Raw genomic sequence first — 27810 nt, 5'->3', positions numbered from 1 at the left:
GGATGAATTGTGAAGTGAACAGGGCTATACGCTGCTCACATTCAGCCAAATGCTGCAAAAAATGATCATGACAGCACCTCACAGTGCAAACAGCCTGATCCAAAGCAGAGTTTCTCCTGCAAAGAAATGGGATATTCTTCAATGGAGAGAAATGCACAAACAAACAGCAGCTGAAGGTGGCTGCAGTAAAGGCCCGGCAGAGCATCTCTCTGTAGTTGTAACCTGACTGCATCTCAGGCACACGGCTTGTTCCCCTCCTCATATTTGAGCTTTTCAGTGAAGCCTGCAGTGCAGGAGGAGCCCGACCGGTCTCAACTGGCCCCACCAATTGGGGCCAGTCTAATCGAGTGTTTCACTTCACATGTGGACAGGGACTTCATGGTTTCACTGTCATTTCTTTTTTTTTTCCTTTTACACATTGGATACATATTCATGATCCACAGAGTTTGTAAAACACTTTAAATCTTAAATAATGCCAAATTCCAAGTGATTATCTTTCACATTGCTATACAGTTATTTTCTCAACAATAAATGTAACATCAGTATCCAGCTGAAGCAGCCTTTTGCATGTGTTAACTTTACTAAGCTTTGTTGTTTTATTTTCACTGACAGTGAAAATTTGCTCTTTTTTTTTTTTTTTTTTGGTGTCACCGGGGTAGCTTTGGTGTTTTTATGTCAAATATAGGCTTTTCTATTTTAAATAACTTAGCAACATTATTTGAAATGTATCCATGTTTGTAGTATAGTCTCTGTAATACTCAGTGTTTACGTTTCTTTACTTATAAAAACATGATTAAGAAAAAATAAACTTGTTTCAGTGGCCGTATATTAGATATGAAACACCTCTTTTGGGATTTTTGCTTAATTATTTATTGTTCCAGAATTAGACTATTATCGTCACTGATACCTGTTTGAAAAATGTTTTTCCCCTCTTATTGAGCTTCTTCACTGAATTCAGGAACCTTCTGTTGTCTCCGCACCACATCGGGATACCAATTGATGACGGACCACTTCCACTTCCGGTCCAGCTGTCAACATTGCAGCAGACCACACACGTGTTTCCAGGGTGAAAAAATGGTGAGTCTGTGAGTTTTCTGTTCGTGGAGCATTGATAAAGCGCCTCTAAACTATCAAAACTTTATGTGTTTTTCAGCCGAAGACTGCGAGAGGAAAACCTGCGGAGAAAGTCGTTCATCCGTACAGCCGGAAGGCGGCTTATCTGGCCCGAGAGGAGTGCAGGCTGAGGCGGAAAGAAAGGTCAGCCTGCTCCGCTAAGACAGTCGCAAGTCGTGGCACTCAGTGCAGCCGCTCCGCATGAGCAGGAGGAGCCTCGCGTTTGAGCATTATTGTGAAATCTTACGACAATTTTACAAATAAACTCCATTCAGCAATACAGGAGCTGCTGCATCATCTTTGCAGCTATACCTGGGGTCAGGTGTTTTGGTCAATCAAGTTTCCTTTACGCTGGTATTCGGGCCTGAGATCGTCTAACTTTATAATTACATTTTATAGAAGATCTGCCTACTTTTAAGAAAGCTGTAAAGTCATTTTTTTAAACCAGTTATACCAGGAGGACAGCTTTCTGTAGCCTCTCTTGTGATATAAACAGCGTCTGGCTGGTGATTTAGTGGAGTATTTATGGGTGCACGGTTTTTTCTTTTTTGAACTTTTTTTTTTTTTCTGATGCTGCAGACAGAAGACGGAGAAAGCCGCACGTCTTAGCAACATTGGTGAGCCTGCCTCTCCTTCCTGTTGTTGAAACAGTAAGTGCAACATTTTGTTATTAATATTTTATTTGCTTGTTTCTGGATCTCAAATCACAGGTGAGAAGCTGTTGTGGTTTCAGAGTCACCTGGATCCAGCGAAGGCCACTTACACAAAGAAAGATGCCTGCGACATCATTGAAAGGTTCGGCTCTACAAACAGAAACCAGCAGTCTCACAGCCAAACATTTGGGCAACAGCATTAATTTTGGGCTTCATGCACATTGTTGTTGGTTTTTTTTGTTTTTTTTTCTTCATGTTTCTACGATACTGTGAACAGTAATGAAAGCATTTTCTAAGTTTCAGATTCTTTTATTGTCGGATAAATAACATTTTAGCAAAGACTCTGTGTTTACAGCGCTGACCCTTCTTCATGAGTTCTGCAGTTCTCTGTGGCACGCTGGATATCAGCCACTGGGAAAAATACCGATTGATGGAGATCCATTCCTGCCTGATCGATGCCCCAATCTGACCATAGTTTGTGGGCTTCCTGCTTGTACACCTGCCTTTTTAAAAAAAAAAAAATTTTTTTAAGGATTGGCCACACTAAAAATGTCTCCAGAGACCATCTTCTTCTGACGATCCTGGAACAATTTGGTGACAATCTGTGCATTTTCCAGCATGCTGGAGCAGCGTACCACAAGGAAAAAGTGATAACCAAGTAGCTCAGGAGAGCATCAAATTAACATTTTGTATCCATGGCGAGGAAACTTCCGATTGTCATCCAACTGAGAATCTGTGGACAAGCAGAAGCGAACTGTGATCAGCACGGAGCACTGATGAGGCCGTCAATTAGGATTTGACCCTGAAGTTGATATCCAGCATGCCACAGAGAACTGCAGAACTCATGAAGAAAAAGGGTCAACACTGTTTTTATACAAACACTTGATTTATTTTCCAATAAAAGTCTTTGAAACTAATGAAATGCTTGTGAAATGTTCTTCACTTGTTGTAGAAACATGTAAAAAATAAATTAAAACTGAAACAGCAATATGTATGAAGCACAAAATTAATGCTGCTGCCCAAATGTTTGGTCGTGACCTGTGTACACGCTTCATACACGTGATTATTAATATGTAATATATACTAACATGGCAGCACATAGTACACTAAAGCCCAGTGGGCTGACTTGTTTTCTTTCTTTCTTCAGATACCTCCACAGATTTGATTCAGAAATTGAACAAATTGAGCTCACGAATGGGATCAAAGGTCGGCAGGGTCGTCTCCATGGCGCCAGAGAGGCTGTAATCAAACAGACCATCGAGCGAGAGCGGGCGCAGTTCGAGGGCGTCGGTTTCGGTGAGTTCTCATAAAAATGTTCACACATGCGCTGTACGTACACACGTGTCTGGCTGTAAAACACTCCTGGATGCTCTGCTGTGTTTTCAGAGATCCCAGACATCATCAATGCAAAACATCTGAGGACGTTCAGGTGAGTGGACGGGCTTTAACAGTGTCAATTTTAAATTATTGGGTTTTGAAGGCTGGTTATGAGTTTTGTTGCCTTTTTATTTTGGCAGAGAGTGGAATGGAGACCTGAAGAAACTTCCAAATATTAAACTGCGGAAGGTCTCAAACAAAGGTTTGGACACAAAGAAGGAAGACAAGGATGATGGTGACAATAATGAGGAAGATGGAGATGATTTGTACAGTGAGCAAGTGGATGAGATGGTACCGATCTCAGACTCCCAGTGAGCCTCTTCATGTTTCACCTGCTTTTCAGCAGTTTTAATGACTGTGTGAGAAGATGCTGCTGCTCCACAGCTGTCCACAAGATGGTGCAACAGCCTCAGATGGAAAAGTCAAATTATTTTTTCAGTCTGAACTCCTGCTAAATGTTTCTCAGTGACTTCACACCAGCCTTTCAAAGGGGTTCTACATTCATAATTTATTGCACAAACAAATGCATTTCATGTGACCTGGATGCTCCGTTTTATCCCACACTTAAAAAAAAGCTGTCGTGGTGGGTTTAAGACACCAATGAAACTGTATTTTCTGTGAGGCGTGAAACCGAATCAAACCTGTATAAAAGCGAATGAGTGTAAATAACAGTCGTTTTGATCGACTTTGTGTTCGTTCAAATCAAGACAAATGCTCTAATAATCGATTGTAAAAAGATGAACGGATGGCAACCATGAAAGCTCTAGTTACATTGATGTATAAATAAAGGTTGTCCAGATCAGGACTTCAGAAGCTGCAAACTGTCCAAAAAAAACAAGAACAACTGGGCTACTGTAGATTTCCTATTTTAACAAAGAATCTGCCAATAACTTTCAGACTATTATGATTTTTGATCTCAGACTGAGCTAAAGGTTCAGTTTAGAATCTGTTTCTCTACTTATAAAATCTGACTCTTTGGTGTCTGAAGACCTGGTTCTCCAAATAAGGCCTCAGTATGCTTCAGTCATAGTGCTCATCAGACCGGCCCGATCAGTCACAAGCTGATTTATTTATTTTTCCATTTTCATTAAACACTTTTGAGGAGACTGTCTGGATGCAGTATGTTTGTGGGTTCAGAGGTCTGCCTGCTCTCCTTAGAGCATGTAAAACACACAGGAGTTCAGTTTAACAGCGACACTCGGGTTAAAGTGATGGGTTTTTATGTCACTGTCATTTAAAAATTACAAATACAGAAGCAGCTGAACTGCAAAGTGGAGAAATCTGTTGATGCCAGTGCAAACTGGGGGTTCTGAGATGTGTTTCAGATGGGGTCAAAAGTTTGTGTCGTGTGTGATTCATTTGAAGCATACTGAGACCTCTGAGCATCCACAGGGTGTTCACATCTTTATCTCATATCAGTGCAGGTTGAGAAAGTGCATACAGGGATAAAATGGTGTCAGTAAACCATATAATATGGTCTTCACAAACTTTCTTTGCTGATGGCTTTATTTTCTGTCCTATGTCTCTCTGCAGCTGTCTTTCTTTGTACTGTTAAGTCCTTCTGACTTCAGTTTTTCTGGATCGCTGAAAGACTGGATCAGTTCTTTTCTCATTGCATCTCAATGAGAAACATGCTAGAGTTGAGAACAACATTAAAACACTGCAGGAGTCCAAATCTCACTGTGCTCACACCAGTAAGATGAGCAGAGTGGGATTCAAGACTCTTCTTGGAGCAAGAGGAGAATCAGTCAGACGGGGTTTTGTGCCGGCGCTACTGCAGCTTCCACCGACATGTCAGAGTCCATCGGCGCCTCCGGAGCTGGAGCCGGCGCCGGAGCAGTGGCCTGGCTAACCGGGACTGCCACGGTTTCGTGCTTCCCGTTGGTGAGGGGACTGGGCTTGGTCTGTGGGTTGTGCAGGTCCTTCTCAGGACAGTTCTGCACAGTGATGATGCGGTTGAAGGCCTTGAGGCGGCGCCACAGCTGCAGGTACACTTTACACTGGATGTACATAAAGATGAGGCCGCCCGTGAAGCCTATGGCCACGACAATCAGCTTGGTCCAGAAGGGCCACTCCAGCACACCTGAAAGGACACACACACACACACACACACACACACACACGAGGCAGCAGCTGTTAGTCACTCTCGCAGCACATGTGAGGGGTCATGATGGCGGTGTGTGCAGAGCTGCGCTTACCCTGCGGCGTATAATACTTCAGAAGAGAAACTCGCCATAATTCTTCTGCAATCAAGAGTGATTTCTCTTTATAGTCTCTGAAGAAAACTATTCTATTGTGCTAATACTGAAGAAATACTATAAATAAATATTAATGCTTATGATTATATATGTCCTTTTTTACACACTATATTTTCTGAATCTACTCTGACGTCCTACATTGTAAACACAACACAACACACGCCACCACTGAACACAACCATGAATGTAGAAGAGTACCGAGGGGTGTCAACAGTGATGTGTGTGGATCAGGCCGATCTGGATCAGAGGAAATCAGGATGTGATTTTGCGTGCTTTTTGCCATTAATTAACAATTTGCATCATCTTCACATTCCTGAAACTGTTTACCGCTGTTAAACCTCTCCACCTTCAGTGGTTGGTTTCAGTTATTAGCACTGTAACATGCAAATTATTTTTGCACAAATTTCCAAGTGGTTATATCGCTCTGGCTTTTTTTTTTTTTTTTGAGATTATACCCAGAGGCTGCATTAAGAAATTTTGTCTCTTAAGTTTAACACCTGAAACTTGATCTGGTTGACGGCAGTTGGTGTTTGAGTTTCACTTTCCAGTAAATATGGCAGCCATTGCTCTTGGAATTTCCAAATATGTGTCACCATTTCCAAAACAAGCCTCCTGCAAATGCATTGCAGGATTTACAAAGTTTCTCCTGCAAAGAGTCCCACAAAGAGTGGGAGTCTTTGCAGGCATCAGTGTCGAAAGAAGAGTCACAGGCATTAACTGTTTAATTCATAATTAATATATACTTTTGGTATATATAACAGGAAAACCCAGAGATTTCTGTTCAGTGAGGTAACAGACTTACTGCTTTTACTGTTTATGCAACATAAGCTCATTCTAATAAAACAGTAAAACAGCAACATGAGAAATTAACCTAAAACCTTAACACACACTTACCGGCCACTTTATTAGGTACACAGTGCTAGAACTAGGTTGGACCCTCTTTTGCCTTCAGAGCTGCCTTAATTTCTCCTGTCACAGATTCAACAAGATGCTGGAAAGATTCCTCAAAGAATTTGGTCCATATTGACAAGACAGCATCACAAAGTTATGTTGGAGGCTATCTGAACTAATTGTCATGTTCAAAAAGCCACTTTGAGATGATTTGACCTTTGTGACATAGGACATTATCCTGCTGGAAGCAGCCATAAGAAGATGGGTACACTGTGGCCATAAAGGCATCGACATGGTCAGCTGGTACTAAGGGGCCCAATGTGTGCCAAGAAAATATCCCCCCACACCATTTCACACCACCGGCTGTCTGAACTGTTGTTACAAGGCAGGATGGATCCATGCTTTCATGTTGTTATATCTGCATTAATGAGAAGCTGAACAGGTATACCTAACAAAGTGGCCCATGAATATGATGACTGATGTAGTTCCTAGGCTAAGAAATGCACCGTTACAAATATGGCTAAATATACTCAATTCAGTAACACTGACGACGTGCCGTTCCCAACCTTGTTATGCACAATATATCTACAGGTGTCTTCTTGAGGTCAGACTTTTCCAAAGATGAACATGGTGTAAACTGAGTGTCTGAATGTATCAGAATATTAAACTGAAAGTACAGATTCATTCTAATATGTGTTCAACTCTTCAAGAGTACCGAGGATGTCTAAAAGACAAGTCTGCCTTTCACACTAGAGCAGGACATCTAATGTGCAGAGACCCTCAGGGACAACTATCACAGTAAAACACAAAACATTTCACTAGATTTAGTGACCTAATATACCAAAACAAGCAAAAACTGTTTCAAAATAATACAACCAGAGTCAGGCAGGTGTACATACCCATAGGCTACAGTTACCCTGTCAGGTACTGTTGGGTCATGCTGTGAGTGGGTTACGCACTACCATATATTGTATCAGTAGATTTGAAGCACATTTATTTAGATAATTTGCATCTTGTTTGCATTCCTTAAACCCTGTATAACCCCATTCCACCCGCATCAATACCAACCATAAGTAACTGACTACCAAGTGTTCAGAAAAGCTTACAGCATCAGAACAGCAGCTGATAGGATCTTGCTTAAAAATGTAACCGTATGTCAGGGATGATCATCAACAGACGTACGATTATTTGTTTGGTAAGAAATTGTATCCAACATGAAGGAGACACCGCAGGGAGTGTATTGCTGCTAAAAAAAATTAAAGCTTTCTAGTTTCATGCTGCCTGTCTCTGGCATGAGTGGCTGGGAGGTGAAGGGAAAGTACTGACCGTTCTTTCCAAGTCGGATCTCTTCAGCAGTTCTCTTAACCAGAATGTAGACTGACCACAACATACACACTATTGCTATCAGGTGAAACAACACTGAACAGAAGATCTTCCTCCTCTCACTCTTTGACATGTGTAGCTTTTCCCACTGGAAGAAAGAGGGACGGACACAGAGGGGGAGAGAGAAACGTGCTCAGAATTGCACCCTGTGTCTCAGTGCTATACTGATTTTCAGGAAGATCTAAGTGTGTGCATACCTTGCTTAAAGGTTTGAGCTTCGTCTCCATGATGAAGTCAAATTTGCAGAGTTCACAGCAGCGAGTGTCAGAGGATTTGATCCACTGGTTGAGACAGCCCTGATGAACGAAACTTAGGCTTCCCGTGCAGCGACAGGGCATTATCAATGGGCACTCGTCATCCCCCTCACAGTGGCAGATCCTACGCACAAACATCAGGAGCAGAAATGACCTGCAGTCTCTGTTCTGTTTTTTTTTTTTTTGGTTTGGTTTTGGAGCTCTAACTTCATTTTGGCTCATAAAGATAAACTTGATGTCTGTACGTGATCAGTGTTCACACTCGTGTAACTAACCTGCAGACCTCCAGCTCAGAGTCATCAGAGCAGGGATGTGGTGTGTTCCCATTCACACCGCAGTGTTTCTGAAATGTGGGCACTGACATGTCCCCACCACCTGACCCCTTCTCCTGGTATTTCTTGGTGATGAGCTCCTCGCCATCCTCTGCCAATGAGGAGCTGCCTCTTGGGCTCTGTGACTTGTAGCTCTTCTTTTCCTTGTCTCTGCTTCGTGATTGATCCTTCTGCGAAGCGTGCCTGTCTCTCTTCATAGAGCCCCTGTGGTTGTGGCGCTTCTTAAGACCGCCACTATCCTCCATGAGAGGCTGGTTCTCCTTCCCTTCATCTGACCCCACAGATTGAAGCTCCATGACCTCGGTTTTGTCTTGTCCTCCTTTATGCTCATTTATCACCTCCCTCTCTCGGCTGCTCCCGCTGCGACGGCGAGCTCTTCTGGCCTTCTCTTTGCTCCAGCTGCGGGCCTCGCGGCATGCCTCGTCCTCAGAGGACGAGTCTGACGGCAGGGCACCTGTGCACCGGAAGCGAGGTGGGAGTTCCCTTCGGTTCCTGAAGGAGCGTTCCCTCTTCTCGCCCAGCTCACTACGGTCAGAGCTGAGGCTCCGGTCACTGTGGATGTGTTTGCCATTGGTTTCGACGCAGTCGATGGCTGTGCAGCTGCTTCTCTTGCGGCGGTGACGTCTCTTCACCTGCTTTTTCTGGGCCTGAGCTGATGAGCCCAAAGTGGTGCCAGTGACTGTCATTGCAGAGGAGTTGTGTGTATGCTTTTTGTGTTTGCTTGACTCAGAAGCATCCTCATCTAAGCGGGTCAGCTGTCCAGAGCTACACACACGCACGCACAGATGGAGATGAAATAAGGTGAAACAAGATGGAAAAACATGACTGTGACAAAACTAAACCAATGGGCTGAAACGTAGTTGCATGAATTTAAAGGGTCAGTTCACTCAGCTTACAAAATAAAGTCTTTAACTTAATAATAATATTATGCAGTCATGCAGACTGCCTTAAGATATAAATTTCCTACATTACTCCCTCCACTCCAAAAGAATGGAGGTAATAGGTCCATCTATGTTAGCCATAGAAATGAGTAACCTGTAAACCTCACCACACCCAGTAGGCCTGTTCCTCTGAGCAAGGTGTTACATATTGGGAAATAATAAATAAAATTGATCAAGTCCTTACCAGGTCTTAAGATTAGGTAAATACAGCCCGAGATGAACAACACAACATATTACACTGTCATTATTTTTTTTTTTTACAAGATTCAGTAGCTTGTAGAACAACCTTTAGCAGCAATAACGTGAAGTAATTGTTTTCTGCATGACTTTATCAGTCTCTCTCACATCATTGTGGAGGAATTTTGGCCCACTCTTCTTTACAATGTTGCTTCGGTTCATTGAGGTTTGTGGGCGTTTGTTTACGCACAGGTCTCTGAAGGTCCCACCACAGCATTTCAATCAGGTTGAGGTCTGGACTTTGACTGGACCATTAGGACACTTTGATTCTTTCCTTTTTCATTCATTCTGTTGTAGATTTGCTGCTGTACCTGGAAGATTTGGTCTCATCTGTCCAAAGGACATTGTTCTAGAAGTCTTGTGTTTATTTCAATGCAACTTTGTAAACCTAAGCTGTGCTGCCATGTTCTTTTTTAGAGAGAAGATGCTTTCTCCCGGCAGCCCTTCCAAATAAGCCATACTGGTTCAGTCTTTTTCTACTTGTACTCTCATGAACTTTAACATTTAGCATGCTAATTGAGGCGTGTAGAGTCTGAAATGTAGTTCTCAGTTTTGTTTTTCACCTTCTCTAACCATTGCATGGTCTGACCTTGGGGTGAATTTGCTGTGATTCTACTCCTCAGAAAACTGTGGCCTAAATGCATCAGAGCAGCAAACTCCAAAAACCTCTGCTTTCACTGTGCCCACTTGCTGATGATCAATTAATCCGGTGAATTTAATTAGTAGCACCTAGCTACTACTTACCCTCTGAATTCCTATGGCAACAGTAAGGCTGTACGTAGTTTGTTTTTGTTTTGTTTTTTTACAGGACTACACCTATAAGTGCGTGAATCCAGTCCACTCACATCTGGTATACTGATTGAAAAAGCAAATTTTCAAAACCTCAATAAAAGCTGAACTTCCTGCACTAGTATACCACTACATCATTTGGGTTAATTTCCAAATGACAGAATTAGGTCTGGTTCCACATGACATCTTTCTGACATTCTTCTTTCTTGCTCTTAGCGGTTGCTGATGCTGTTTTGTTTAAAGATGACTGCAGTCAGACAGAAACTGCACATAAAAAACAGGAAACACGAAACAGAATGGAAACTGAGGGTTATGATCAAGCTAAATAAAAACAGGTAATCAGTGAATATGGAATGAACTGAGGACAGCAAATTTAGGCCCAGGCGCGTGCGCGCGCGCACACACACACACACACACACACACACAGCCTTATTTTGGCTATGAAGCCAAAGGACTGAGCCTGCCAGTGTGGAAACCACACCACCAGTGGGTATAATAAGCTGAAGGATCCCATTTCTGCAATCAGTCATCTTCCTCCCATTGATTGCACTGTGGGAGCACCACAGCACACATTTTAAGTTTGTTATGCCCTGGGGGTGCAGCAGACCATACTAATTCAGTCTCCCACTCAGTGGAGAAGTGTGCATATTAATATCACTTAGAGAAGTCTGGCTGCTCTTGGCTTTAAGAAAGATGTTTGCACATAGGCAGGGAATGGCGTCTTTCTTCCCAGGTAACTCTAACTGTTGGTAATACTTAAAGAGAGCAGTCTTACCTGCATATGTCCTGAGCAGAGGGTGTTATTGATGCCCTTGAGGCTGTCGTAAGTCCTGCAGTCGAGTTGCTAGCCTGCAAAAACCAACATCCTCCATCAGGTACCACTAAATGCTTACTGGTGCTCAAATGTGGGTGCAGCGGTAATGAACTCTGGTTTAATTTATTTTTGTAGAAGGCCCTCCTTAAGCACCCAGTAACCTAAGACCTAGGGTATCAAAGGTACCCTTAATGTACTCTCACTTCTCATGTGGTTGACCCCATACTGTACCCCTTAGGTGCTGGGCTTTTAAGTGTTACCTAATGCACAAAATATAGGCACAAAATATAGGCAATATATAAAAATTGTTAATTTTCTGGAGGGTAATTTAGCTCCTCGTGGTACAGTTATAAAATTTGAGCACAACTCTTTTATATTCTCTCATACACACTGCAGTAATGTTTGTTAATAAGTGAAAATTCAGCATTCCCTGATAACACCCAGGAATAAGAATGATTTCCTAGTACTGTAGTCCATATGTACTTTGAATTTAGGGAAATACTATAAAATGCCATATAATATAGTTGTGAACTCATTATTCTCTTGTTTCAGAGGTTTTTATTTTCACTAAACTTGCATTCAGTAATCAGTAGGAAAGAGTAGGTATTTGACCTGCACCTCATTTATTCACCCATATTATGTTGTAAATCACAGACTGTGCCATTTGGGGGCAACAGAACTCCAAAATAAGCTAACAAACCCACATCCTAGACTGATTACGATTTTTAAAGCTGCTGTGGCTAATATGTTAACAAACAACTGCATGTTTTCATGTCTAACAACAGCACAGTAACTTTAAGATTTATTTTGAGACAGATTTCTGGTCATGTGGAAAAAAACTCAACTTCTGTATTCTGAAATCTGCTTTTAACTCTGGCTGGGTCTCAACTAATCTCAACTAATCGAATATGCTGAACAGATTCTTCAGCTGCTCATACTGATGAGACTACGTTTGTTAAAAACAGCTGTCCACTACTGCTAAAAACCAGGGTGAGGGTGGTGAGACTTCTAGTTTATTTAAAGGTTGTGCATAAAATAACTTATAGATGTGAAAAAACTTAAGAGACCTGAAGAATTTGAAATGAAGATTCATGTTTATACGAAAAATCTGAATTAGTGGCGCTTAAATGATAATTTAGTACCCTGTATGAGACACTCAACAGTGTGCACTTGATGTTTTAGAAACACTTAGCTCTACTCTAAGTGTGATACACAGGCTAACCACATTCTCACACATCAGACTGTGCTCAAATAAACAATGTTACTGTTCACTATGAACTATGACCTTGAGTTTAGGGCTTTCAGTGCCGATATTTAACGGTTACCTTGGAGATGTTGCTGGATCGACTCCCTGAGCGCCCAGGTGCCTTCCTCCCCTGTAGGGAGAAGAAGAGACAGAAAATCATTAGAGCCCAATAAACACAGAGAAGGATGTGATGCTTTAATAGCACACAGCAGCTGTGGAGCCCGAGGCTTTTAAACCGATGATTTCTTTGGCTCCAGATAGAACCATAAAATCATATTGAAACAATATTTTACAGCCCTCGTGTCAACTTTAGCTAAAGACTGAGTCATCCAAGTATGTTTTAGTGCAATCTGCTGTAGAGTTGCTGCTGTTTTTTTTATGTGTGAAAATGATAGATAAGTCATAAAGTCCATAAAAATACTTGAATATGCCCAATTTTAGGAACCTGAATATAGAGCAGAGAAAAGCAGCAAATGTTTTTATTTATTTATTTTGAAAAACCGATGCCATATAATAGTTTTAGATTTAGTTTCTAAATCACCTGGTTGTTCCAGCTTCAAACTGCTATCACACACACACACACACACACACACAAAAGTCAGTAAGGTGAGGAATGTAGTGGCACTTCATAAGTTTTGTGTTTAGTTAATGACAGAAGTCAGACACACTAATGGTTTGCAATAAAAACAAAGCTGTCATAATCAAACTAAGCAGCTTTTAACACCAGCTGGTATTCAGTGATGAGTGGTCCTACTGTGTTTAAAATCCAGCATCAAGAGTCGTGCACAGCCTCATGTCCTTGCTACTTCATTGTGACCTGAGCTAAAGCCAGGCAATCCTATTAACTGGCTGTCCTGCTAAGAGCACGAGATGCTGCTCTGCAATGTGTCTCTATTTAAAGGCAACTTAAGGCACTTTTTCTAGAACTGCCCTGAGCACCGAATTCACCCATTAGACCTTGAACTCAACCAGCAGACATCTGTAGCTTTCCACAGGTTTCAGTTACCAGTAGACGGTGGTGTGTGGACGTTACCAGGTGTAAACGCTGGTAAACCACCGTGAAAGAAAATATCTTCTCTGGTATTTGATGCCAAATTAATTTCAACACACTTTAAATATTACTGTATATAAACCATCATATAACAGAAACCTAGCTTATCATTGTTTCTTTGCCCACATAAATTCGTGACTTCTTGATTTAAACCCTGATTGGCCGAGCCTGTTGCTGCAGACATCTGGGTCCAAATAATTTATGAAAAAAATGACAAAATGACTCAATTCGAATCAGCTCAGCTGGCTGTGTGTTGGGAAATCTACAGATCACAGTATAGGTGATGCAGATGAAGTGGAGCTATCGCAGCAAACAATTAATTTTTCCTGTTCATGCACATATTTCGGGTTGGCTTTCATCCTCAGCCACATGGATGTTTGCACTGACAGCCGGGTGCATTATGGGATTAAATCTGGCCTAGTTGTGGATATATGCTGGATATTGTATTAAGTAATAGTTAAAATTAGTCCCTACCACACACATTCACACACATACAGGGAGCATGGCATGAGCTCAAGCTAGCTAACCTACCAACTGTCTGGTACTGTAGTGGGTGAGAAATGGAGAATGAAACGAAACATCAAACAGAATAAAAGCAAAAAGAGAAATCACTGCTTTAATATGGACACCATGGATAAAGCTGGCATTATTTTTCGTTCTGGCAACAGATTGAATTAACAAAACGTAAAATCAAAGATGCAAATCCATCAGTCATTACTTTCAGGACTGCGACTTTCCCCAAAAGGAGTACCCATCTTATCTTACTCTGTCATATTCATCTTCCCTGAAGGAACGGAGGTGTTAATCACATTCCAATAATATACTTTTATTCCTCAACAGTCTCTGCCCAGGGTTTGCATGAGTTAATGCTGCTAATTATATTAAAGTGTCTTTGCATTTAAACTCAGAACTGCATTCTGAGGGAATTTAAAACCACTGTGCTTCTACACGTGTGCAAACTAATTTGCTGGATCGTCCCAGTCTTTGGCACTGCTGTGAAAATCACAGTCTGTGGGAAAGTGAAAGTCAACAGATATTAGTTTTTAGGAAATTTCATAGTCATAAAAGCCCATATTGTTGATTCCATTGATGGGATTTTCAATAATAATATTGATTAAAATATTCTGATGGCCTTGATTCAAATATAAATATAGCAGCTGACAGTACATGTATGTTAAGGTAGTACATGATAAATCCTACCAACCATGTCTGTATTTACATATATATGTATATAGTATTATAGTATAACACCTGTCAGTGTGGATGTGGACACTATAATGGGATGAAATTTGTGAAGATTTATGTATCTTACAGGATGTTTGTGGAGTTCAAAGTTGGAATTTTGAATGTAGGTGGTTTTTCTATTTTTTTTTTTTTAAATACTTGACATATAAGAGGAAAAGCAGAGCTTGCGTGCATCAGCCCACACACCGCCACAGTTGTGGGTACACTCTGTGCAGATCATTGAAATAAATAAGAGACACCGACAGGCAGTGAACTGCATCATCTAAGCTGATCAAGGGATTTTCTGATAGCCACTTTTAAATCAGTGCAGTCCTGCTTGGAGTCAAAGCAAACACTCCTCTGGCTGTTAGAGATCAACACGCGAACTGGGTCCTGTTCACATGTTTGTGACCAATTATGATTACTCACAGCTTCCACATATATCTATCCAGTGTTTCACATCAACCAAAAAATGGGTATTTCTGAGAAGATACAGCTGTTTATGTTTAGCTGTTAGTCATCTAATTCCTTTCTGTCGGGCTACGTTTTTGTGGTCCAGGAAACCTCTAAAGCGTCAAAAAACCTTGGTGTGGGTGATCAAAGACTACAGCTTTGACAGGATTAAAGAAGTCTCTTTTTTTTTTTAAACTATTTTTCCATTAAAATGAAAAGCTTAGCCCCCAAACGCAACCAACATCAGCTACACAAACAGTGGGTTTAAGCAGACATTGCCACTAAAAGAAATAGATGGGAAGATTGCTTCGAATTTCCTGTCTGCATTCTGTTGCTCCAAATGGCGTTTAACATGGCTTAAAAAAAGGCTCCTGCTTCCAGTCTTTGTGCTAAGCTAGGCTAAACACTCCTTCAGTCTTCCAGCCCATTTCTTGTGGGAGGAACTAGCAACTACTTCTCAATCGCTACTCAGTCTTGCCGCCTCATATGGCCGGCAAAGCCAAAAATAATTCCAGCAGGCTTCCTTTCAATGGAGAGTACATACAAATGACAAACTTGTCTCAGGTAAGGAAAGAAGCCAAAAACAGGGAAGTCAGCTCGTGTTGGTCCGACAGCTAATAATAACTCCTACACACACCCAGTAAGATACATTATCTGGTATTTTATAAAGCATATGTGCACAATATGTTTCACACAAAGCAACGGCGGTGTTAAGACTGCACAACAGCAATTTGGTGATAAATTCACACTTTGTGTATTCGTTGGCATTTTCTAAGTTGCTCATTGTGTGAATATGTAAAATAGCTTGTTGCCTTTCTAAACCAGGGGACTTCACATCAATATGAAACACATCTATATGACAACAAAGGTTCATCATCAGAAAAGCAAGAAGAAACTTTAGCTGGTGCAGGTGGCATTTAGCAGGTGAGCATAACATACACGAGACATACCATAATAATGATCATGTTCATAGCATCTGTACAGTGGCAGCATTTTATTGTACTGACTCTAATTCTTTGGCTGGCACATAAAGATAAGGATAATTATACTATACAGACATGAAAGCAATTTCTACTATACAATTCTTAATATCAGGGTTAAACACATAAAAAATGTTTTGTAATGAATTCTTAGAGAAAATAAAGCACTGACATTTCTACACTGACTCCTTCTAAGTCCACCTGAGATGCATCAAAGCCCTTGTAGCTAGAAACCACTGTACTGCAAACCAGGGCAAGAAGAAACTGACCATCAAAAGACCACAGTGAAACACATCATTCATCCAGGAGTACGAACACTATATCTAAGAGTTCTCCAGTAATAAAGTAATGTTTCAGAGGTAGTGTCCTGCTGTCACTTACCTGAGCCTCAACTCCTATGTAGCCACTCTGGCTCTGATGCACAGCAGAGATTCTGGCGAGTCTATGTGTGGACATGTGCATGTTTCTGCAGAGGGGATTAAGTGATGTAGCGTGGACAGAAGGATGTATTTTGGTTCTGTACTCTGGCATACGATCAAACACACCTACAGCCACATTTAGACAACCAACTATGACGCTGCAGCTGCACACTTTATATTTGGAAGTGATGCATTTTACAGAATCTCTGCTTTAAACAACTTCAAAGTATGTCTTTATAATATGAAGTGCTCAATAAGCTACTATGAAAATTCAGGTGAGGACAACAGATATAAATCCATTAGAATGAATAACTCAAAACCCTGAGTCACAGACCAAACTAACAACCACTGTTAAGCAAATTCTAACTTTGATATCAATCAGAAACAGATCATTTTAAGATGCACTGGAGAATGAAAATGGGTTTTAGGGCTTTATAAGCACAAGCCATAGTTTAAAAACATGGAAATCCATGTATCCACCATATAATACCATGTGGGAAGCATCTGATTGTCAGTGCTTCATTTATCAGCCTAACAATGATCCCAAACACACTGCCAATGCAGTAAAAGCATACCTGGATATTAAAAACACACACAATGGAACACTATCAGTCATGGATTGGTCTCCCCACAGCCTGGACCTCAACATTATTGAAGCAGTGTGGGATGATCTTGATGGAGAACAGAACAGAAGGCAGCCCACATCCAAAGAAGAGCTTTGAATGTCCTGGAGACGCCTGGAGAACTATTCCTGAAGACTAGTTAAAGAAATGACAAGAAAGCTGCCTAAGAGAGTTCAGACTGTGTTGGAGAATAAACCTGGACAGGTTATTATTGACTTTCAAGCTCGTTTGAATTATACAAACTCTGCTTTTGCCTTATATACTGTATCTCCATGGATGTTTACACACACAATAAGTGGTTGAATTTATTTCCCATTTTCCTAGCAAAATATGAATGAGGGGTGGCTCAAGACTTTTGCACAGTACTGTAAACCCATCAATTTTGGCAGGATCTCCAACACCACTGGCTGAAATGGAGCCCCAAGCCATGACAGAGGTTCCACTATGTTTTACAGATGGCTTTAGCCACTCATTGTTGTTCCGCTCTCCTGATCTCCTCTGTACGTGTTTATGATGATTTGAACGAAAAATTTCAAATTTGGATTAATCACTCCATCAGTTCTTGTGTCATTTGTCAGACCTCAGCCTTTTCTCTCTGTTTCCCTTCCTTAAGAATGGCTTCTTGACAGCCACCCTTCCACTGAGACCGTTTCTGATGAGGCTTTAGTGAACAGTAGATGGATCAACTGAAGGGGCAGATGCATCTCTCAGGTCCTGTGTCAGGTCTTTGCTGGATTTATTTCCTATTCATGAGGACATGACTTTCAGATACTGTAGAGTTTTTGCTGTAGATTTTTTTTTTCTGCCACTTTTTCTTTTGTCCTCCACTTGACTAGTTTAATCAAATTTTAAAGGACACACTGCATAGCATGCAGAGATTTGAGATACATTTTCATCTTTGAGAATCACCTTGTTGGTGCAAAAATACAATGTTTTATGTCTGTCAGACTGTGTTTTCTTTGGCATTTTTCAGAGATTCAACTAAAGAAACGAGAACAAATGATGCGGTTTTGTGAGAGGCTGCTAGTAATAAAGTGCCAAAAAAATCCAATTTAAAATTGTCTCTTTGCTAAGTTGTCTATTATGTATAGACACAACACAGATTCATCACTTGAGAACTAGAACTAGAACTATTGCTCAAGACCACTTTAAAAATTACAAGAAAGTCAGGCTGCTTGGAAGCAAAATATAGAGCAATAAGGGTTAGCTCAAGACTTTTGCACAGTACTATAAATGTCAGATATTTACTTTCTGGTTGGGGCCATACCAGTGTACTTGCAAGTTAGCTCTTGATCTTTAACTCATCTTAACGACATCTTTGTATCTTAAATTTCTTGCTGTACTTTTTTTATTTTTAAATAACCTGATTTCCTTTCCTCTTTGTATAGCAAGAAAAACAGAAGTATGAAATCTGCTTGATTTGAGTGTCTAAGAATAGAAGATGCTATTTGCTGTACAAGCTCTGAAGCCCATTCATTCAGATTTTGGATAACAAATAATTCAAATTGACCTGACTTGAGTGGACATGATGCTTTATTGATAACATCTGCTGTTTATTACATAATAAAATAGTGTAGTGAAGTAAATGGGTAAAGAGTACAGAAAGCAGGTTACATTATTAAAAAAGATCATGACAGCCCCAACATAACAGGCAGTGTTGCTATCACACATTGCCTTACTGTACCACCACCACCACCAATATTTATTTATTTATTTGTGCACACAGGTTAGAGCAATTCTTCATGTGAAGCTCTATGACATCCTGTAACCAGGTGTTAAGCACTTTTTGTTTAAGTACCAGAGCACCACTGTGAATTGAGGTCAAGTTTAGGCTCCTTTCTAAGATTATGTAACCACTATGGTGAACTAAGTTAGAATAAACAAATGAGGAAATGCAGCTACTAGGGAACTTTTAAGGTGGAATGTTTTCTCACATAAGTTGATGTCATATAGTTAGACACACCTTAAATAGCAAGGCAACAAATGTGTTTAGCGGGCTCTCCTGCATGAAAAATGCTTCAGCAATGGTTGGAGTGAACATGTATATGAACTGCGCTCCAGCAGCTCTGCACCTTTGCCTGTGACATGATGTGACTCTGTGTAATGTTTTATATGATATGAACTGATGGACTTTAATCCTTCAGTGATGTGATAGATATGATGTCAGGCCTTACTGAAGACACGGCTGAAAGTGCCAAACCCCAAGTTAGGGATCAGTGATAAAAGGCTGCTGAGTACATCTATACTGTACATGTGTACTGCTCAGTGAGTGAGCTGAAAAGGCTGGGAACTGAAACTGGAGGCTGATACAAACGCACACATAGACATATGGCATCCTCAAGATTAATACTCAGTCTATTTACTCCTGCCTTTTGACAACAGAAATAACTTTTCTGCAATCTTAAATCTCTGTAGCATCACCAACTTTGTGCTACTTTTAAGTCTTATCCAAAACAACAACAACACAACCAACACAAAATCTTTACTCACCCCTCAGTAAATCTAGAGTTATGAGGACAGAGACTCACCTCGTTCTTGTCTTTGGAGCGAAGAGCACCCTTGCCGTTGCTGGCTGTGTCCCTGGCTGGAACCACAGTTATCTGTTGTACTGGCATGCTGCTGTTTCCAGGCAACACTCAGGAGTTACTCCCACAGCATTCCCAGCACACAGCACAGTCCTGTCCTCCGATCTACGTCCCCGTGTGGGATCTGCTGTCCCATCCACAAGCTCGTTTCTGAAAAAGGAGACGCCACTCCCGGATTGCTCTTATTTGTCAGGCCAATCCGGATCATCAAGAAGAGTGGAGATGAAATAGGATCAGGTCACCGTGGCAACAAGAAGACAGCTCCAAAGATGGTGGGGTGTGAGGTCGTCATGACGACTGGGAAACTACTCAACAGTGTGCACCTTCTCCTCCTCCTCTTCCTCCCCCCTGAGAGTGAGACAAGAGAGGAAGAGTTGAGATGGAGCTGAGCAGTAAACAAGGAGGCAGGGAAACTGTGCTGTTGTGATGTGTGTGTGTGTGTGTGTGTGTGTGTGTGTGTGTGTGGAGGGGGGAGGAGCCAGGATTTTGTTGCCGTATAACAAGCATAAGGTCCACGAGGATTAGGGCTTAGACTAACCTCAATCTCCTCCTCAGACCAGTGGTGTTGCTAATAAGCTTACACAACTTGTTCACATGGACAGCACTCCCCTCATACACGCACACACACACACACACACACACCTCATTTCTTCAGTCATGTTAAACGATTAAACACACATTAATATCTGACTCACTGTGAAAGGAAACCTACACACATCGTACCCAGCCATATCAGAGTCTTCACTCAGAACAGTGTGTGTGCGTGGGTGTGTGTGGGTGGCGAGGATGTAATCCCATTTCACATGGTCTCAGGTCACAAGGATTATGATTGATATAACTGGAAAATGTGTGACTTAAAGTAATCACTCGTTAGCAGTGGCTGAGGGAGGTGACGAAAGCATCGTCATAGACATGCTCAGGCAGTGCTGGAGAAACTACTACCAGTAGTTAAACTGTGACAACAGGTGTCCTGAAGAGGCAACAACAAGACAACCTCTGAAAAAGTAGTAGTTTTACAGGTGATGGCCTTATTCTTCCTGACTGACTTTTATATAAAAAAAAAAAAACTTGAACTGAACTCCTTCAATCAATATGAGTGCACAACTTCCCCCCCAAAAAAGCTGGGACAAATGTAAACACAATGAACACTGAAAATGGCACCCAAACAAACACAAACGTTCACAAACTTTTCCAAACGGGTTGAGTCTTTCAGAAACAGGAAACCACTCAATATTTCTTAATGTAGAACTGCACTGCATTATGCCATTAAAAGATTCAGAGGAATGTCTGCACACAAGGGAAAAGCCGTGAGCCTGTCATGCAGTGTTTTAACTTAATCAAGATGCAGAAATGTTCAAACTAATTCAATTCAATTCAATTTTATTTATATAGCACCAATTCACAACAACAGTCACCTCAAGGCACTTGATATTGTAGAGGAAAGACCCTACATTATTAAAACGAATGAATGAATGAATTAGAAGGATGTTGACACATTCTCTGAGTCAAATTCAGGAAATCGTGGTGCCTGGGCTAGAAAGAGGAGATACTACCCAGTTTGTTACTGGTGCTCAGCTCATAAGCAATCATACATGATGGCATGGTGAACCATTAGTGTGCGTGGCACTGCTGTGTTGCATCACCTCTTCTGTAAGCATTTGTGAGCTGAGGAGTCCAAATGTTTTTCCACTGTTGCAGCAGGATTTCAGCTGCTCAGGAGGTAAGGGCCTCCTTTGTTGTATTATTCATTTTGTAATGCTCCAAATGTTTTTTCAGTGAGTGACAGGTCTGGAATGCAGGCAGGCCAGTTTCAGAGATATTAAGAGAGAGACAAGGTACGCAAAGAATCCTGAATTTTAAACAGCAGAGATAGCGTCAAAGAGGAGGCTTTTAAAAATCTTATTTGGAGGCAAAGTAACACATTTTAAGCATTTTCTTGCAATTTTGATTTGTGATTCTATACATTAGGCTCCAGGTGTAATGTTATGTAAGACAATGGCTAAAAAAAGGAATCACTGAGGCATCTGGATTTTGACTGGCAATGTCTCAGTCAAAATCCAGACCTCAAACTGACCGCACATAAACAAACAGCCACAAACCTTAATGAACTGAATTCCAAAGAAAAGCAGGTCAAAACCCACCATGAGAGACACCGATAAAGTCACACAGAAAAGAATTACTTCAAATTGTTGCTGCTAAAAGTGGTTCTACAAGCTACTGAATCATGCGGTGTACTTAGTTCTTCAAAAGACTGCACAGAGTCCTGTGAAAACTTTCTTTATCACGTGGCTGTATGTGCCCAGAGGTGTTCTGAGAGTTGCGAGACTTGTTTCTATAAGGATTTTAGTAATTTAGCACGTTTTACGGCTTTTAATATGAAGCCATGCTACTGTAATACAGAATGTTTTCACATTGTCTTGTCAAAACGAGCACGGCCTTCTCTGCAAAGCTTTTTTTTTTTTTTTTAACTTTTCCCAACATATATAGCTGCAATCAAATTCAATATGAAAATGTATAGTTTAAAAAAAATTCAGAAATTCCCAGTTTTGAAAAACTGCTTTTGTGTTATTTTTAACTAAGCACAGAATTTTTAAGATCTGAAGAATCCTTGCATTCAGATTTCCACAGTGTACCAACATTTTGTTGATGGGGTGGTACGTATGCAGTTCAAACTGCCAATTTGGACATCCATCCATTTTTTTCTGCTTATCCGATTCAGGGTCACAGGGTTGGAGCCTATCCCAGCTGCCATGAGGCGAGAGGCGGGGTGCAACCTGGACAGGTCACCAGTCTGTCGCAGAGACAGACAACCATTCACACCTATGAGCAATTTAGAATCACCAATGAACAACTACAAACTGCCTCCAAGCTGCACATCTCAGGGGACACAGAAATGGTTTGGCAGGCCCTTCCAACCCTCCCATTTATCCATCATTAGTGGTGCACCAGCTGGTGACCCCCTGAGGGTGGGTTTGTGCCTCCTCCCAGTCTTGAACTGAATATCTTTCATCTGTAAGGCAAATATGTTGACCACTACACCACACTGATGACACTTTGACAGGTTGGTTGGTTGAGAAGCATTTTTACAGATAATCAGCTAGCATTTATTCTCAAAAGAAGATTTCAAAATTGCATCATGCAAGTTATAAGTTCAGTTTATTCAAATCTTTTAAAATTGTCTTATTTTAATGAACATCCAGTGCTGCTTTCAGTTTTTTTACTTCTCCAAACTGCTGGATTTCCTAGAAATTCTTTCATGTGCTGAATCAGTTTTATGGGCAGTGAACCATGAACCAAAGTTCTTCGAGAGGAAAGTCTCAGCTCTCAACAGCATTCCTGAAACCCCTCCAGACACTTATTCGGGCAGTTATTTTAAAGCACTGTCAATTTAATTGTTAATTTCATTTTTTATGGTCAGCAGGACATTCAAGCTGCAGGTACAAAATCACCAGTCAAATTTGATTTGATGACTTTGCCCCCAAGATCTTAAAACCTGCAGTCTGTCTCTCGCTCTTATAATGTCTCTAAATGAACATCTTAAATACAGAGTATATATACACAACTTGTTCACATGGACAGCACTCCCCTCTATATACAGAGGAAGAAGATGAGAGAACATTAACAGCTTGCTAAGAGCACAGACAGTTTTGGGTTTAGAGATGTGGTCAAAGAAATGTCCCAGATATGACTGCCCACCCACATCCTTTTTACTGGTGTATATGCACTAAAAAATACATTGCCACAAAAAATTCAATGGAAATCAGAACAAATACTCTTTGTGGTCTCTTGTTTAAAAAAAAAAAAAAGAAAGAAAGAAAGAAACACTATTTCTTTAACGCTTGTGATCTGTAAAGCTTCAGTTTTTCATTGTACATTTAAGAGAACACAAGTGTTTACTAGATGTAGGCACTAAAGATGGGTGCGGCTCCAGCATATAATTTTACCACAACACAAACTTTGAGAGAAAAAAAAATTCTTCCACAGAAAGTTTCTGTTTCTGTTTCTGAAGCAAGTCTTCATGCAGGCACAGACATGTGAAAACTCTTATCATCTCACCAGACAAAGTCCCAGGAAAGGCAACATCCTTGAAATAAATATGTATGCTTTTGCACTCAGGACTTTCTGCTGTAAAGAACACGCACAAACACACACACACACACACAGGGGAGGATCAGGGCCCCATCAGTAATTAGGGTTAACATGATCTCACCTAAACTTGAGAAGAGATGTGTAAGCCAGCTCTTCACAGCTTTTGCAAGTGCATGACAGAGAGAGAGAGGGGGAGAGAGAGAGAGAGAGAGACAGGCAGAGAGCGCAAAGTGTGTGTGTCATGTGTCATGAAGCTGCTGTGTGATGATCAACATCCAAAGGCTCCTGTAACCCACTCGGTAAGTGTCTACCGCTCATTTTAAATCAATGTGTCCTGTAATGTTGGAAAGCAGATGATCTCACTGATGAAACTGTCAACATACAGCTGTAGCAGCAGATGTAAATAGATGGCCTCTTCATTTACTGAGCTGGAGATGCTGACTATCATGTTTTCTCTCCTGGTTTTTGCTCTCTTCACACTTACTGGGATGCTTAGTGAGGAATGGGCACGCTCAAATGGTATGGCTGCAAAGACACACACACACACAAAATTGATTCCTTAAGAAGCACCTTGAACAAGGAAAATATATCATATTCACTAATAAATGAAATGATGCGTAATAAGACATGCAATTTTATTTTTAAAAATGTATGCATATCAAAAGTTGAATCATTACTTATGACTGATAAAGACAAACCTCCTGGAGTGGATAAACTGGACGGGCGACTATTAAAACCTATAGCCTCAGTTATTGCTCCAGTAGTAACTCATATAATTAATCAGTGTTTTAATAAAAACAAGTTTCTGTCTACTTGGAAAGTATCGAAAGTAATACCTCTATTAAAAAATAAAAAAATGACATTTACTGAAACAAATTGTCGACCCATTAGTTTACTGCCAATTCTGAGTAAAATAATGGAAAAAATTATACATGAGCAGATTAACACCTATTTTAAAGACAATGACCTCTTCACAAATTATCAACATGCTTACAAAGAAAAATATTCCACTGCAACTGCTCTAACTCAAATGACAGATGACTGGTTGTGGGAAATGGAAAATAATAATATAATTGGGGTTGTGTTGCCTTTGACATTATTGATCATGAGATTTTGTTGAAGAAACTTAAATCCTATGGCTTTGTAGAATCAGCATTACTGTTCATGAGCAGTTATCTTAGTGATAGGAGACAACTGGTCTATTATAATGGCTGCTATTCAGACAGTAAAACTGTAAAACATGGAGTGCCACAAGGCAGATGTCTTGGCCCAACTCTATATACGATATTTACAAATGACTTACCATCAGTGCTAAGTAAAGCTGGCATCTCAATGTTTGCTGATGACACTACAGTATATCTAGCAGCAAAGTCTATTAGTGAGATTAAAACTGATCTTGAACGAGAGACTGAATGTATAATTGACTGGGTGGACAGTAACAAACTCATTTTAAATGTTTCTAAAACAATGAGTATTGTCATTGGAACAAATCATTCTCTAAGAGCCAAACCTCAACTGGATCTCCATATAAAGGATGTATCTGTTAAACAAGTGGAAGAGGTGAAGCTCTTAGGAATTCTTATAGACAGTAAACTCTCCTGGGATAAACATATCCAGAGAGTAGTTTCTAAAATGGGTAGTAGTTTGTCTGTTATTAAAAGATGTTTGGAATATCTAACTAAACAAACAATTCCAGTTGTCATTCAAACTCTTGTATTGTCTCATTTAGATTATTGCTCTGTTGTTTGGTCGAATACATCATTAAGCAATATTAAAAAATTACAACTGGTGCAAAATAGGGCAGCACGTGTGGCTCTAAAATGTGGCACTAAGACAAATGTTGCTAAAATGCATAATCAGCTTTCCTGGTTATGGGTGAAGGATAGAGGGTTGTATGCACTGATAAATTTTCTAAATAACATAATTACAGTAAAAAGTCCATCTATGTTTTACCATAAATTACCATTTAGTAAAGATACCCATGATTACTCAACAAGGCATGCGGTTGAACTGTGTTTCACTCTGCCAAAATGTAAAACTAGGTTAAGCCAACGTACAGTGATGTTTAGAGCAATGCATGAATGGAATTCACTACCACAAAACATTAAACAAAGTACTGCAGACAGTTTTAAGAAGCAACTGAAAATATACTATAAAATAAATAAGGTATAATACTTTTATGTAAGCGAAATCTAAAATATCTTTTTATCTTAAATTGAAGTGTGTGTCTTTTTTAAAAATTATGAATATAAGTATGTGTTATTTGAATACTGCATCTGTAATGATTTTTGTTTATTTGTTTTTGTTTGTTTGTTTGTTTTTGTTGTTTATTAATGTAATTTGTCTTTTTATGTAAACTGACCCCAGGAAGAATAGCTGATGCAGCATGCTGCTGATGCTAATGGGGATCTCAATAAACATAAACATAAACACACCTTGCTTGTCACTTAACTTCTGCACTGAGTACCAAAAAAATAATCGTACATCCTCCAAGATGAGCACACATTAAAAAAAAACGTGTTAGTGAAGTGTCTGTGCTTCATGAAAGAAGGTTTTATTATAGGCTTCTTCTAGTGGGCTGCACTACTTTTAACTAACAGCTGACCGTAGAGGAATATGCTAAAATAATTTCTGCAAAATAATACATGCAGTTCTAAATCCAGGAATTCAGATACAAGCAAAGAAATTATGGTGGAGCTCATTCAAAACTTGTCTGAGGCACAGGTGAAAAAAAACCTTTGTGTGTACCATATCAGAAAGTAAATGACCAGTGACTCCTTAGGTCAGTCACGGGTCAAACTGCTGTATATAAATTGCATGACCTCCTTTTCTTCTCATTTTCTGAAGAAAGGCCACATGGCTGAAATATATCGTTGTCGTGGCCATTGAAAATAAAAATTGTCAACTTTTTCCTGAAGCTCTGTTAAGCCAGCGACGCACTTTTGGTTTAGTATACCGGGAAAGCCCATCAATTAATCTACCCTAAACAACTCAGAGTGAAAATCTGTCAAATGTAAAATGACAATCAAGTTTATCTTATCTTATTTGTCCCAAAGCCACTGCAGCATTTACTCCACTCTTGGCTGCGTGCTTTGGTTGATAATCGTGCCGAAATGTGAGCTGTCTGCTCAGACAGGAGTGGGTTTTCTTCACCCACCTTTGACTGCAAAACCAGTGTCCTCCCTGCTGCTGAGAAGCGCACAGCATGATGGTGGCACCCCCCCTGCTTCACTAAAGAGACTGTTTTAGCCAGCTGACAAACAGTGAATAAAACAGGACATTTCTTCAGTTATTGTAATTATTAACTTGGTCAAATCTGTCAACACTACAAGCATTAAAAGGATGTGGCACATATGTTTATTTGTGCACCTCTCTGAAACAGACCGAACCAAAATCCAAAATTTATTGCATTTATTACATTTGGATGACTCTTTTATAAGACTGCATTGAATTTAGTCACTGATAATTAACTAGGAGTGTGCCTTTTCTACTAATATATATATTTATAAATTATTAATGCCTCTATTAGTTACTTTTAAAATAAATCTATTGTTTTTCAACAAAAAAACACCATTAATTTGATAAAGTAGCCCCAATTGAAGGCTTTAACGTTGCATAATTTTCATCCACGTGCATTATTTAATCTCTGGTTTGTAGCCTTGTCCTTGACTCTTTTGTCACATAAAAGTTCTCTTCCAGCATTTTGTTGTTCTATTTGTATTTCTTCTCTAATTCCTTTGACAACAATTGCTGCTTTGTTTGATATATTTCATGTTTTAGTGATAGTCTACATTTTTTGGCACTGCTTTATTTATAATTTGGCTGAGAGAATGGTGCAGATAAATTAGATTATATATTAATTATTAGATCATAAGGAAAACTGTACAGACGGGATATGTGATTCATACATATTTATTCATGATCTCCTATCATGAATAAACCTCATACAATTAAAAAAAATCTATGTATATATATCTCTTTAATAAGCCTAATGCTAAGATTATATTATGAGTTTTTGAAAACATTTCTCTTTAATATCCTAGCACGTGAAAGATGGTTAAATTATTCCATTTGGTATCATATTATTTTTAAATCAGA

General features: G+C 40.0%; 2 protein-coding genes across 4 annotated transcripts in view; one reads left to right on the top strand and one right to left on the bottom strand.

Moving 5' to 3' along the window:
* Positions 1 to 1006: 1006 nt before the first annotated feature.
* tma16 (translation machinery associated 16 homolog) lies at positions 1007 to 3809 on the top strand. The gene is made up of 7 exons (XM_030740424.1): positions 1007 to 1077; positions 1154 to 1257; positions 1693 to 1730; positions 1824 to 1908; positions 2914 to 3062; positions 3153 to 3195; positions 3284 to 3809. The coding sequence occupies exons 1-7, from the start codon at positions 1075 to 1077 to the stop codon at positions 3456 to 3458; spliced, it is 597 nt and encodes a 198-aa protein (XP_030596284.1). The 5' UTR covers positions 1007 to 1074; the 3' UTR covers positions 3459 to 3809.
* marchf1 (membrane-associated ring finger (C3HC4) 1) overlaps positions 3633 to 27810 on the bottom strand; it is a 37738-nt gene continuing 13560 nt past the window's right edge. Inside the window, exons 4-12 of one of the 3 annotated variants that reach the window (XM_030738520.1) lie at positions 24096 to 24237; positions 19567 to 19971; positions 12368 to 12418; positions 11004 to 11077; positions 8205 to 9026; positions 7873 to 8053; positions 7619 to 7763; positions 5342 to 5386; positions 3633 to 5226 (exon numbers count right to left, since the gene is read on the bottom strand). In XM_030738520.1, coding sequence (XP_030594380.1) covers positions 4892 to 5226; positions 5342 to 5386; positions 7619 to 7763; positions 7873 to 8053; positions 8205 to 9026; positions 11004 to 11077; positions 12368 to 12418; positions 19567 to 19653 — 1740 coding nt within the window. In that variant the 5' untranslated portion in view covers positions 19654 to 19971; positions 24096 to 24237 and the 3' untranslated portion in view covers positions 3633 to 4891. Of the gene's footprint in view, positions 5227 to 5341; positions 5387 to 7618; positions 7764 to 7872; positions 8054 to 8204; positions 9027 to 10284; positions 10493 to 11003; positions 11078 to 12367; positions 12419 to 19566; positions 20069 to 24095; positions 24238 to 27810 lie in introns of those variants that run through there. The other 2 variants (XM_030737759.1, XM_030739319.1) reach the window with 2 other exon arrangements.

Source organism: Archocentrus centrarchus, chromosome 1 (assembly GCF_007364275.1).
Source record: "Archocentrus centrarchus isolate MPI-CPG fArcCen1 chromosome 1, fArcCen1, whole genome shotgun sequence".
NCBI classification, from domain to species: Eukaryota; Metazoa; Chordata; class Actinopteri; order Cichliformes; family Cichlidae; genus Archocentrus; species Archocentrus centrarchus.
This window is presented reverse-complemented; position numbering and strand designations above follow the sequence as displayed.

Coding starts and splice junctions, on each gene's coding strand:
- tma16 (XM_030740424.1), top strand. Junction 1,909..2,913: donor GCCTGCGACATCATTGAAAG/GTTCGGCTCTAC, acceptor TTCTTTCTTCAG/ATACCTCCACAGATTTGATT. Junction 3,196..3,283: donor AAACATCTGAGGACGTTCAG/GTGAGTGGACGG, acceptor TTATTTTGGCAG/AGAGTGGAATGGAGACCTGA.